This window comes from Polypterus senegalus, chromosome 12, assembly GCF_016835505.1.
Source record: "Polypterus senegalus isolate Bchr_013 chromosome 12, ASM1683550v1, whole genome shotgun sequence".
Taxonomy (NCBI): domain Eukaryota; kingdom Metazoa; phylum Chordata; class Cladistia; order Polypteriformes; family Polypteridae; genus Polypterus; species Polypterus senegalus.
Window position 1 is genome coordinate 28,943,961 of NC_053165.1, and position 14,605 is coordinate 28,958,565.

The following is a 14,605-nucleotide window of genomic DNA, read 5'->3' on the forward strand; positions in this document are numbered from 1 at the left end:
TTTGTATTTGTTTTGTTACCCTTTACCATTTCTTTAATATATTTTTATATTAAACATATCAATTCTTCATTGTCTCCGAGGGTAGGTGGGTGTGCGGGTTTAGCCAGGCTGGATGCATTCCTGGTGCCCTATAATAATATTGAAAAAAATACTGTTTTAAATGGTGTGCATCTGAGTCTGCAGGGGCTGCTACAATTTTGAATAGTATACGGAAATTAAATTCACACTCTTAGAAGTGTTTCATCTGTATGTTTGCATTATAAATGATAAATCTAGGCCTTTTCACTAAAGGACAGGGTCCTACATGAGGCCGTCAGACCTCTGTTGTCAAAAAGGGTGCTGATTTATATAAATATGTCTTGTTTCATGGTGAATAGATTCAAGATGGGTGGTGTGCCTGGAAAACCAAACATAATATGCAAGTTATGTTGTTGAATATTGTAGTTATGTCAACCTAATTATTTAAAAAACATCCATTTGTTTAATATTTTTTTTGTAATTTATCCACAAATACATAATAAACCATCATTCAACTGATGGATCTTCTCAAACAAAGAATATATAATTTTTTAAAGAAAATACAAATCAAAATGTAATTCACAAAAATATGAAAATTAACCATACTTAATATGAGAATTTTTAATAAAATAAAATAAAACATTATTAATTAATGCATCTATTGATGTTTAATTTTTCTGCATGGCTAATTAGAAGGTTAAACCCATGCTCCTTAATTGTATTACATGGGTTTCAAAAAGTCAAGACATGTATTTTAAAAATTGTGGGGAAATGTTTCTGACCTGGTTTTTATCCAGCTCACAGTTCTTATATTCTTGTTCACCCTGTTCCTGGAAGGTGACAATGACAAAACCAACAAAGATGTTCATCATGAAGAAGGCAATGATAATAATATAGATAATGAAGAAAATAGAGATCTCCACACGATAGTTATAAATTGGTCCAACATCTTCACCATGGGAATCTATGGCTTTGTAAAGTAACCTACAAGTGAGATAGACATGATTATAGTTAGCTGGAGATTAATTAGTATTGTTAAATAAATACATAAAATAATTTAAAGATTTCATGTACAGTATATATTCATTAAAATTAAATTAAGTTTAGCTTTAATTATTTATTACAATTTTTTTTCTATAGAGAAATTTCATTAAATAACATTAAATTAAATGATGGCAATATTAATATACAAAGTCAAAAATGTACTACTACAGTATCACAATTCAGAAGTACTATGGGCCAATTCCAAGCTCATCAGTAATATGACACAAACAGATGCTACAATCTAGGCAGATATGATACCCTGAAAATTTTCAGATGTGTTTCAGATGAATGACATACTCTGGCCATCCCTCAAAAGTGGAGACAGTAAAGAGGGCCATCATTCCCACGAGCACATCATCAAAGTTGAACTTGCTGTTTTCCCACTTGCGCTCCTCTCTCTCTGGCTGGTTCACATTTCCGTCTTTGTAGGTAATAAAGTGGCCCCTGCAAACATGTTGTGAGAAGATAAGAAAAACAATGATTGAATATTAAAGGATATGTCAATGTACCATCACTCATATAATTTATATAATATAGTAGATATTTTTAGTAGACATGGATGCTAGAACCTCATTGTATTGTATGCACTTTAGAGTAAACTTAAAAATAAAGGAAAAAACCTGTAGTCTTTCCGCAGCAATAATAATGCTGAAAAACTATAAATACTGAACAGGAGGCAAAAATAAAGTTTAAGCTTAAAAGAACAAGAGAAAACAAAGTAAAGCAAAAATCTAGATGGTCAAATCCCTTGGTCAAGCTAGCAGAAAACTTAAACCTCTGTTAAACAGATGCAGTGGCTCAGCCTCTTTTACTCATGTCAATGTTTCTCAGCAATCCAGTGAACTCCACAATTAAATTAACCAACTTCAAAAATATGTTAATCATATTTTAAATATCATCTGTGCACTAAGCCACAAAATCATTGCGGGAGTGATGAACAATCCTCTTTGGCTAGAAGGACACTAGACAAGAATTATCTTAGTGTCCCTATACCTCAAGCCCTAATGAACAATTTAAGGATCTGGTCTCCAAAGCAACCTACTATCTATCAACTGTGCCAGCCATTTAAAAGAGGCAAAAGGGCTGTATTCAAGTATTGGCAACGCCATCACATAAAGTATGATATAAAAATTTTATATGTAGAAATAACTGGGAATCATGGCATGTACCACTGCATACCAAAGTTTGCATTATACCAAGACTAACCTATTAATGCCACTGTACCTTAAGGATGTTGCTGTGGTGTGTGATTAAAGAACTTTTAAACCCAAGGGACAGGCCTAAGAAAATAAATCATGAATTAAATTATTTGAGTAATGTATTTTTTTTTTATACTATAAACTATTCTAGAATACTAGATACTAGAAGCATCATTACACATATTAAAATTAATTAGGCAAAGAACAAACAACATTTCAGTAACATTTCTGTATCATATTTAATCAAATCAAATCTCTTTCAGTTACCTTTTTTTACCAGATTCATTATTTTGAGAAGAAAAAGACCAATCACTCCTTATCATAATAAATTAAAAGAGAAAGTTGTGTTTATTTCAAAATAACATTAATGAAATCTTGCCAAATCCTAATACTTCTTTTAAGTATAATAAGAAGCTATTTTCCCAGGGTGAACTAAGAAAAGACCACATTCCCTGCAACAATTAATGGGAAAGGAATCTTGCCCAGTACTGATCTCCTTTCACTGTTTGAGATTTCAATTAAAAGGTACCACTCCCAACGTTATCTTAAAGATAATATAGATTTAAACTAAGGTCTTAAAGTCTGGAAATGTTGTCTATATCTTAATCATGGCTAAATAGTATCATTTCAACCACAGATATCAAGGACGTTTTAAGAAAGTTGGGCAGCAACTTTCAACAAACTTTGTAATTTGTGTATGATAAAAACAATGTGCTTTTGGAAGCATAAGTTGTTCAAATGATACAATATATGGTCGATGAAGATGTCTCTAAACATCTAAATACCAAGAAACTTCCACGACTTAAACACTGTATAGATTAAGGAAGGTTCAGATAAAGCTGTCATTGTGCAGGGGAGCAATTGGTAATATAATATTTGCTTTAAAGTGTTGCCTACATTGGTATCATATTTTGAGCAAATGTTTCACTACAACATTACTGATAAATCTAAAATAAGTGCAAGAGTATAAAGCAAGCAATATTACAGAGAGGCTGAAGAAAATGGCCTTACATCATTACTCTGAATAAAACTTTAATCTTTTCAGAAAGGTAAGGAGTATTAAGTCATCAAATAATGTTCACTGAAGATATACACAAAAAATCTTGAATCTGATTGTGCCAGTAACATAATGTTCAGTTTCATCAGTGCCATTAGTGGACTCTATGATGGGCTGGCCATTCTTTCCACACTTTAGTGCTTCGTAAGACAACTACAATTAAAGCTGATACTGTCTATTTCGTGTAGAAGGTGTATGTCTGGGCAATTTTATTGAGATCCGGTGTCTCTGTGTTAACTGGTTAACTCGTTGGTTGATGCTCTGTGTGATAGCTGCTGGAGCCCATCTTCTACATGTATACAACAAGGAAGGTATGTCTTGGTGTTCTGATGTTCTTCAATGGGTATCAATGGTCGTAATGTGTACCAGGAAAACATTCCCCACACCATAACAATGACCCTCACTGGCCTGTGCTGATGACAGCAAATAGGATTGTCTTGTGTGCTGGAAAACTTTGTGGTATCTTCTGTCACCTGTTCAGTCTGTCCATAAGGCTCCAGAAAGTGCTGATCTTAAGGAAAATATTTGCTGCATTGTTCCTGTTCCAAAGGAAGGTGCCTCTTCACCTAATGACTACGGACCAGTGGCACTTATGTTTCATTTAATTAAGACCTTTGGGTGCCTGGTGCTGGACTATACAGGTCATCTTGCGTAAGACCACTTGGGCCCACTGCAGTTTACCCATTAGACAAAGATTTAACTGGAGGATGCAATTATCTATTTGCTCCAAAAGCTTATTCTCACTTGGACTAACCATGGAAGCATTGTGAGGATTATGTTTAAATAGTTAATTAGCAACAAAAACTGGTCACTAATTAAGAAAAAGTGTTAGAATGTAAACTTGCAGCCACAGTAGCTCTCCATGACTGGAGTTGGAGACCCCTGCTCTATAGCCATTTTTTGGTCCAAATGTCAAATTATTAAAAGGGATTAGGTCTAAAGTACATTAATAATTTTTTTAAGCACTGAATACCCCCTAATGGTCATTTCAGTCCAATGTAAACAAACGGAAAAATATGAAGCTAAAGCTACACTGTCTAGATCAGGCTTTACAGTATATGTGAACTTCACTACTGGACCACTAAGGGAACCAGAAATGGTACAATAAGACCAGCTGAGATGGTATATGAGTCAGTGGAGATAGTGACTGCAATTAAAATTGGTGTTTTTGGATATCGCAAAGTCATTCCAAAACAAGGCCTTAATGGTGGAAGAAGTCTTAATATCTTTGTCTTCAGAGTATTTGCAATATATTCCCTAGAAGATACAACAGATATTATGAGAGGTGAAAAATACCGTTGTCTGATGAAACTAAAGTGCAAAGTGGTATGTTTAGAGCAAATCTTATAAAGCACATAATTCAGGTTGCAGAATATACATTGTAACATTTGATGGTGGTATCAAAATTATGGAGATAGCTTTTAGCAAAACAGACTGGATTGTGAAAAACATGCAGAAGAATACTAGATAAACATTTGTTGTCCACCGCCAGCATACTGTAACTAGGAAGTATATAGTGATTCTGGGGAAATCTGGTCAAAAATACATTGGCAGAGCAAGACTGTTGTTGATTAAACTAAGAAAATAGATATTCGAGTGTCAAAGTCAGTACCCTGGACTTAACTACCCTTATAATTATACACACACACACACTTATCTATAAACACACACACTTTTTATCTATATATAAAATCCAATGTCTTTCTGTCTGTCTGCTTTTCACGAGTGAACTACTTAACAGATTTAGATATTTTTTTTCTATAATATGCTTGAACATTCTGGTTGATTTTGCAACTTATCTTATTGCTTATGTATCACAGTTCGCTTGCAGGAGAGATATATTCTCACTAATCCGAAACAAAGGCTGTGGGCCGAGGGAAGAGGGAAGCGTGACATCAGAAGTGTGGAGCCAGGCAGGGCCTTTCTCACTATCCTTTTTCACTAATACATGGGCAGAGCCACGGGGCACGGCTAGTGTATATATATATGTGTGTGTATATATATATATATATATATATATATATTGTGAAGCCTGGCCCCGGCACAGACAGACGGACAACATTCTTTCACCCAACACACTTTTTATTTTCTATATTATTTACAATACGTGCTCACGTGCACCCCCAGTGCCTCCTCGCACCGATCTCCCCAAGTCCAGGCCCACAGTCTCTTGTGCCTTCCTGGCGCCTCCAGTCCTTCCTCTTGCTCAGTCCACTTCCACCCGACTTCCACCAATCACTGGAGGGAGGCGGCCCTTAAATAATGCCCGGATGAGCCCCAGGTGCTTCCGCCTCTAGCCACGCCAAGCGTGGCGGAAGTGTCGGCTGTCTTCCTGGCAGCTCTCCGGGTGCCACACAAAGTCTTCCCCGCACTTCCTGGTGTGGCGGAAGTGCCGGCTCCCGGGATAATTAGGCACCGGGGCGCCGCCTGGCGGTGGCCACGGGTCCCTACAGGGCTGGGCTTCAAAGCCCTGTACCCGAGGCCCTGCCTAACCAGGACGGACGCCCCCACTCCGTCTGGAGGAGGCACTCGCCCTCCTCCGGTCCTCCAAGCGCCCGGCCGGGCTCCAGCCCCAACCGGCAACCGCGGGATAAACCGGCATCGGGCGCCGCCTGGCGGTGACCACGGGCCCCTACAGGAAGGGCTTCCATGCCCTCAACCCGTGGCCCCAACAGAACCAGGACGGACGCCTCGCGGTCTGGAGGAGGCACAAGCCCTCCTCACGCCCTCCTGCGTCCCGGCCGGCTCCAGCCCGGCGGGGCCACATATATATATATATATATATATATATATATATATATATATATATATATATATATATATATATATATATATATATATATATGTGTGTGTATACATATACCTGTGTATGTATATATATATATATATATATATATACACACTGCTCACAAAAATTAAAGGAACACTTTAAAGAAACACATTAGATACATCAGATCTCAATATGAAGTTGGATATCTATACAAATAACGACAGGGCAATGTCTTAGGAACAAAAGGATGCCAAGTCTTTTAATGGAAATAAAAGTTTTCTGCCTACAGAGGGCTCAATTGTGTAGACACCTAAAATCAGAGTGAAATGAAGATGTGGCAGGCTAGTCCATTTTTCAAAAACTTAATTTCTGCTACTCAAAATGCTTTTCAGTATCTTGTGTGGCCCCACGAGCTTGTATGCATGCTTGACAACGTCGGGCATGCTCCTAATGAGACGACGGATGGTGTCTTGTGGCATTTCCTCCCAGATCTGTATGAGGGCATCCCTGAGCTGTTGTACAGTCTGAGGAGCAACCTGGCGGCGCCTAATGGACCAAAACATAATGTCCCACAGATGTTCTATTGGGTTTAAGTCAGGGGATCGTGAAGGCCATTCAATTGTTTCAATTCCTTCATCCTCCAGGTACTGCCTGCATACTCTTGCCACATGAGGCCGGGCATTGTCGTGCATTAGGAGGAAACCAGGACCTACTGCACCAGCGTAGGGTCTGACAATGGGTTCAAGGATTTCATCTCGATACCTTATGGCAGTCAGAGCACCATTTCCTATGCAGTAGATGTCTGTGCGACCCTCCATGGATATGCCTCCCCAGACCATCACTGACCCACCACCAAACCTGTCATGTTGAACGACGTTGCAGGCAGCATATCGTTCTTGTCTTCTCCAGACTCTTTCACGTCTATCACAGCTGCTCAGGGTGAACCTGCTCTCGTCTGTAAAAAGTACAGGGCGCCAGTGGCGGACTTGCCAATTCTGGTGTTCTTGAGCAAATGCCAGTCGAGCTCCACGTGCTGGGCAGTGAGCACAGGGCCCACTACAGGACGTGGGCCCTCAGGCCATCTTCATGAAGTCTGTTCCTGATTGTTTGGGTAGAGACATTCACACCAGTGGCCCTCTGGAGGTCATTCTGTAGGGCACGAGCAGTGCTCAGCCTGTTCCACCTTGCACAAAGGAGCAGGTATCGGTCCTGCTGATGGGTTGAGGACCTTCTACGGCCCTGTCCAGCTCTCCGAGAATAACAGCCAGTCTCCTGAAATCTCCTCCATGTTCTGGAGATTGTGCTGGGAGACACATTAAACCTTCTTGCTGCAGCACGTGTGGATGTGCCATCCTGGAGAAGTTGGACAACCTGTGCAACTTCTGTAGGGTTAAGGAATCGCCTCATACTGCCAGTAGAGATAATTACTCAAGCCAAAACTAGCACAGTGGAAAACCAGCCAAAAAGATCAAGAGGGAGAAACTTGAAATGACCTCCACATGTAAAACCAGTCCTGTTTTGAGGGTTTTCTAATTGTTGCCACTTTAGTGCACCTGTCGTTAAGTCCATGAACACCAATACAGCTGAAAGTGATTAACAATGACCTCAGCTGCTTAACCAACCAGAAAATTATCAGACAGGTTTAATTGATTTCATGCCAGGCCCAATAAAAAAGTGTTCCTTTAATTTTTGTGAGCAGTATATATATATATATATATATATATATATATATATATATATATATATATATATATATATATATATATATATATAAAGATTCGGGCGGCCTGCCCCGAGAGGGAAGTCTTCCTCCAAGAGGACGCGTCATCCGGGCTCTGACTGCGTTGTCCCTGTCCTCGATTGGGGATTATGTATTGCTTCCATTCATTATTAATTATCACCAAATGATCCACCCTCCTTAAAGAAACGTAGCCATTTTAATGTCACAAACAGCTGGATACGCATAAAAATGAGGCGCCATGCCTTCGGTCTGTCTTCTGCCTCCGCGATTGGATGGACATCCATCATGTGTTAATTTAAAAGATTATTCAGTACATTAATACCTCGTCGGTGGCGTCCTCCTCCGAAATCTCTCCAGGCCAGTAACATCTTTGTGAAATGATATCAGCAGTTTTATAAATTCCAGAATGTACACCGATAGCACTGGCATGAACTTCCTTACAAGTATCCTTTGTTACCTAAACTGAACAAATAACTTTCATATTCCTCCTGTTGCCCTGCTTGTCTTTTTTGACAATAGTAAAGGTCATCCCCTTGAAAAAATGATATTCACGCATCCAATTAATAATATGGTTATAATGTAAAACACTTCAAACAAACCTGCAAAATATACATTTTCTTTGTTTTAGTTGACTTCTTCAATTCACTTACAACATGGGGCATTACAACACACATACACAAATATCTTTTAGTATTTTTTAAATAGCCTTGAAAATTGTTAATCTGTCCTCTATCCAAGCCACCCATTTACAAAAGAGATTTACAGGCTTGGGCCACAAGACAAAAAATGAGACGTAAAGAAATGCCAGTCTAGTGCTTGCCACATTGACACTCGCTCATACTACTACAATTTAAAAGTGCCACCCAACCTGATGCCCCTTTCAGATGGGTAATGAAACCCGGAAAATGTATTAATGGACACAGGAAAAAAGTTAAAAGACTTATTCTGACAGTGACCAAGTTGGGCATTGTTGATCTGTGAAGTGGCAGTAAAAATAAAAACAAATATTTTAAAAATCTGATTACAAAATATATCAAGAAACCTCAAAAGGTATATAATGATTAATTTATGACAACTCCATAGAATACTTTCTAATGCATGTTTTTCCTTCAAAAGTCATGCTAATGTCAGAATTTGTGTGTTTTATCACCTATACTTTGTGCACATATTGATGCTGTTTTATGGAAAACGCAAGCACATGTGTAAATACTTGTCAGTGGTTACAATTTAAATGTATATTTGCAGTATATACTGTATCATGAAATGCCAAATTAGAAATGAGAAGATGATGAAAAGTTATTTTTTGCTAAATATACTTTAAACAAACTGGTCACAAAATTTCCTAATCAGTTTGACTTTGTTGGTAGCCTAGAGTGGCACATATCTTGGAAGAAGTCCTATCAGGTTTATTTGGATTTAAAAAACCTAAATAATAATAATTAATAATAATAATAATATCTTACATTTATATAGCATTTTTCTGGCTACTCACAGCGATTTTCATAGACATACTTAAAAAAAGACAGTGTAAGCGCTTGATTTTTTTTTAATTAGTGGATGAGTAAGGACATAGTAGACAAAAAAGTGATATAGAAGACTTCCTTCAATCTCTTTAAATAAACTGTGGACAGTTTTGTAATTCCAGTATTAATTTACAAGCAGAAGACAGGAGGCACACGTCTCTACAGCATAGACCAAGCAGTGGAAATAAGTGTCTCCTCTGCTAGAAGGGATTAAGAGACACACTCGATATGAAAGTGCTATAAAAGACTGTCTGATAGGCTTATTAAAGAAACTGCACAATTTTAACTGCCTGGTGTTCATTTTGTAAGGGACCACAGCAGATGAGGAATGCCACAGGCTGCTACAAGTGCACAGAACTCCTATGTGTTTTATAGGATAATTGCACCTGCTGTGAAAATGAGATCCCTCTCCAATGTACAGGGGTGAAAGGGTGGTTGTGATAGGAAATGTATTTATTTATTTATATAGAACTATATTTAATTTCAATAGTTTTAATGACTCACATGGCGGAAGTGAAATTTTAGTTCAACAACAAAGCCTTTCCCGTGAATTTTTTGTTCTCCTTTTTTATCCCCAGGAAAAACCACCTGTGTAAATGTTTAAGAGCAAGCTATCACTTCTAGCATGACAATGGATTACTACATTTATTTTAACAAGCTGTCTTTTAAATGTCTTTGTAAAGTGTTACTGGGTGTCAAGCAATGTATTATTATTACTGATATTTTACTAAATCTTACTATCCAAATTTCTTTGTTGATGAGCCCCGTTGAAGAATTTTTTGGTAACAGAATAGCAAACACGCCAAAACGACTGAAAATACAACTGACGACTGGTATTTTTCCGATATCATTTTAACAAAGTTTACTGTCCGCTGTCAATCACAGTGCGCCCCAGTAAAATGTCAATAGTGTTTAATATACCTGCAGCCTTAGAATGTAGACATCAGGACATCGCTGCGCGTGCATGTTTACTAACAGATATGACAGCATTTTGCAAGGAGCATGCATTGACAAATTGATTAAGATCAGCGATTTTCAACGGTTCACATGTTTGTCGTAAATTTTTTAAAGAAAAAAAAACTTATTTGAAGAAAAATGACACAAAATAAGTCTACTACGCAGATTCTATAACGTTTTATATGATTTTTATATCATTATTTTAATAATATACATACACTATATGAGGACTATAAAGCAATACATGTATAATTTTGTGCATTTTATCCAGTTTACATCTCTCAACTTGTTAAAAATTTGTATATAATCAATTTAGATGAACCTTTACTTCAGTAATATATACATTATGTTTGTATTGCATGCGCACCTTGTTGTGTAATTATTTCAATGAACTTGTGGTATTGTTGAGCACATAGTGTCCCTATTTATACCCCACTATGCAGCGGCTGAATTTGATTATGCATAATAATAATAATAATAATTCCTTATGTTTTTATAGCGCCTTTCTTACTACTCAAAGCAATTTGTAAAAATAAATAAATAAATAAAATAACAGAAAGGAAGTCCCCGGACACAAACCAGTGATCATTTAACTGCGAGTCAGCATTTTACTCCTACCACCACCTTTTCCTGTTAGATACGGCACATTATAATTTTGAGCACTACTTTTTTATTTTAAACTGTCATAAATAAATTATATTAAAAAGGTTTTTTAAAAAGCCAATTCGAAGCAAAGAGGGTAAGTAATAACTATTTTCTTTTGTAAGTAAATCAAAAATGCTTAAGCCTAAAAAAAACATTGTCCTGTCAAAATAAGAGACTCTTTCGCCTTATTGACGTGAAACATCTTTAAATGAAATGCTGGAATAATAGAATTCACCGCGCTGCTTTCTAACTTTGACGAACTAAAGTTTTATTGGATGAAAAAAATGATCGCCTGTGACAGACACACTTAATCAGTAGTGTGTGCGACCTATGATTTGTGACTTTGAGTGTTTGTGTTGTGTGCGTGTGTGTGGTTTTATCAGTTTTACAATAAAAACAGACATCAGTTATTTGTGAAGCATGAATATTCTGATCCCTGATCACTGATAAACACTCAGAAGAAACAGTGCTATTCCAGTGTTTTCTTCCATAACATCCTTTCAGCAAACAGGACTAATGTCCTTGCTGAAACAGATCGCCCTTTAATGAAATAACAGAAATCACCTGGCGGCTTTCGGTTAATGATAAACCAGCGCCTCTTGATGATCGCCCCTGACACATACACTTAATCAGTAGTATGTGGGACCCACGATTTGTGAGTTTGAGTGTGTGTGTGCGTGTGTATGTTTGTGGTTTTGTCAGTTTTACTATAAAAACAGTTAAACATCAGTTATTTGTGAAGCAGGAATATTCTGGTCATTTTGATCCCTGATCAACATTTAAAAGAAGCAGAGTAACTCTAGTGTTTTCCTCTATAACATCCTTTCAGCTAATGGGACTAAGTTCCTTGCTGAAGCAGATCGCCCTTTAATGAAATGCTGCCAATGGGGAATAACAGATATCACCGGGCGGCTTTCGGTCACTGATAAACCAGCGTCTCATGAGGTGATAAAATGTGATGTACTGCGATTGCGATCAATGCTTTTGAGAAGAATCTGTCATGGGAGGGACAAGAGGGAGTGAGTGAGGCGGGTACAATGAGCCGGGGCGGGACGTAGCAGGGCGAGGAGGCAGGTATCTGTGCGAGTGTTTTAAATAATGAAAGGAAAAAAAGTGCTTTGAAATCGAGGACCACCAACCAAGAGGGCTTACGAAACAAATCGCGACAGACAGGCATATGCTACTTGTAGAAAATATGCACAATAATTACAACAGTGTTGAAGCAATGATGAAGCGAAAGGGAGATGCTAAACATGGGTGGCCGCGTTGTGCTCGCCCATAAATCCAAACCAATGTATATATCTGAACGGATGTATCTAAACCGATATATATATTTAAACAAACCAAAATATATATATATATATATATATATATATATATATATATATATCTAAACCAATGTATATAAACCAATATATATATATCTCAACCAATGTATATATTTGAACGGATGTATTCAAACCAATGTATATATCTGAACGGATGTATCAAAAACCAATGTATATATATCAGAACGGATCTATGCAAACCAATTTATATATATCTCAACCAATGTATCTAAACCAATGTATATATCTGACCGGATGTATTCAAACCGATGTATATATCTGAACCAATGTATCACAACCAATGTATATATCTGAACCGATATATATATCTGAACGGATGTATTAAAATCAATGTATATATTCAAACCAATGTATCTGAGCCGATATATATATCTGAACCAATGTATATATTTACGAACCAATCTTTTTTTCCTGAACGGCCCCTCATAATATATGTGTATATACAGTATATATATATATGTGTGTGTAGCAATATATATGTTGGCAGGTGGCCGGAATCCTTACCCGGCCATGATGCCCTAAATGTGGGAGGACTGGCGAAGAGAGTATATGTGGGATAGTTGCTCCTCCGGGCCGATAAAGGGCAGTCCCCTTGGTTTCCAGTGGGGCCACGGGTTATGAGCATGGGAGCGCGACCCTGTTGCAACCCGTGGCCACCACCATATATATATATATACATACACACACATACATATATTTATATATACATATTGCCCCGGCCGGGACGCCCAGGAGGACCAGAGGAGGGCTTGTACCTCCTCCAGACCATGAGGGGGTGTCCGCCCTGGGTATGTTGGTGGCCTCGGGTAAAGGGCATGGAAGCCCAGCCCTGTAGGGGCCCGTGGCCACCGCCAGGCAGTGCCCCGCTGCCTGAACAGCCCTGGAGCCAGCACTTCCACCACACCAGGAAGTGCTGGGGGGAAGATGACAGGGGACATCCGGACGGCTTCCAGGTGCGCAGCCGGCACTTCCGCCACACAAGGGCGTGTCTGCGGAGGAGTGCCGGGAAGCAGCTGGAGCCCATCCGGGTTCCCATAAAAGGGGCCGCCTCCCAGCAGTTGCGGCGAGAGTCGGGAGGAAGCAAGACGGAGTTGGAGTGAGGACTGGAGGCGGCCAGGAGAGAAAGACAAAAGGACTGTGTGGCCTGGACTTTGGGGGATCGGTGCAGGAGGCACTGGGGTTGGTAGTGCACGAAAACTGTAAATATTGTATATAATAAAGGGTGAGTGGTGAAACTATGTTGTCCGTCTGCCTGTGTCCGGGCCAGCGTTCACACACATACACATACATATTTTTTTTATACATCTTTTATATATAAAATCTGAAGCAGCAAACATGGACTGATATTGGTCCATTACAAACTATGATGTGCAAAGGTTTAATAAAGACTAATGTAAAAAGTACTGACTTGACAGAATGGATACCCCACAAAAAAGCAGCTCATTAAATTAAAAAACAAAAACATTAATGGTTGTGATTTTATGTCTGTGCAGTTTGCTATTAAATGTAATACTTTTTAAAAACATTTTAATATTGAGAATTACAAACGCTGTCCAGAGTGTTGTAACATGAACATCAGTCTCCTGCTCCTGGCTTATTTAGTTAAAAAAAATGTTCTGGAGTGCAAAATCTGCATTTTTGTGTCTATATTTTCATTATATTTTGTTCAAGCCAAACAAAATGAATTTAAAGAGACTTGCATGGGTAGTTTTAACATTAAAGCATCCTGTTTTCTTGAATTGTATTGGTAATCAAAGCATAGTGACATCTGTTTTAGGACTAAATTGGTTTACAGCTTGGGAAGGGAAGACATACAGATGCTTTGAGTTGTATCTGATTACTTTATAAATGGCTAACAGAAGGAGAGGCTGTAGGACTAGAAATTGCCAAATCAGTTTACAGCTTGGGAAAGAAAGACTTTTAAAACATCAAAAACTGCATTGTTTGGGAAATGACCATGATCAGATTAAAGAGTCAGAGCAAATTCATTAATCATATTGACATCCAGTGTACGTAACAATTACATGTTGTGAAACTCCTGTGGAATTTTAAAACAATTAATATGATGGACTAAAAAATAAGAAGGGAGTGACACCAGAAGAGGGCGAGAGCGATGTCCAAAGGAGAAGACTGAGCGATGTCAGGAGAGGGCACAAGCAACATTGCAACTGTTTTCATCTGATCGTAAGATAACGCATTCCATGAATATCGATTGCTAAACCAACACCACCCTGGGGCATTCATCTTTGACATCTTCAACTTTTCGTAAATTTTTTATAAAGACTATCTATATATCCAGACT

General features: G+C 38.2%; 1 protein-coding gene across 9 annotated transcripts in view; it reads right to left on the reverse strand.

Annotated features, from left to right (window-relative positions):
* Window positions 1-14,605, reverse strand: part of LOC120540046 (voltage-dependent L-type calcium channel subunit alpha-1C-like) — a 1,017,626-nt gene that overhangs the window by 136,093 nt on the left and 866,928 nt on the right. For all 9 annotated transcript variants that reach the window (XM_039770507.1, XM_039770503.1, XM_039770506.1 and 6 more), the window contains exons 26-27: window positions 1,360-1,506; window positions 801-1,002 (exon numbers count right to left, since the gene is read on the reverse strand). In XM_039770507.1, the coding sequence (XP_039626441.1) occupies window positions 801-1,002; window positions 1,360-1,506 (349 nt within the window). The remainder of the gene's footprint in view (window positions 1-800; window positions 1,003-1,359; window positions 1,507-14,605) is intronic.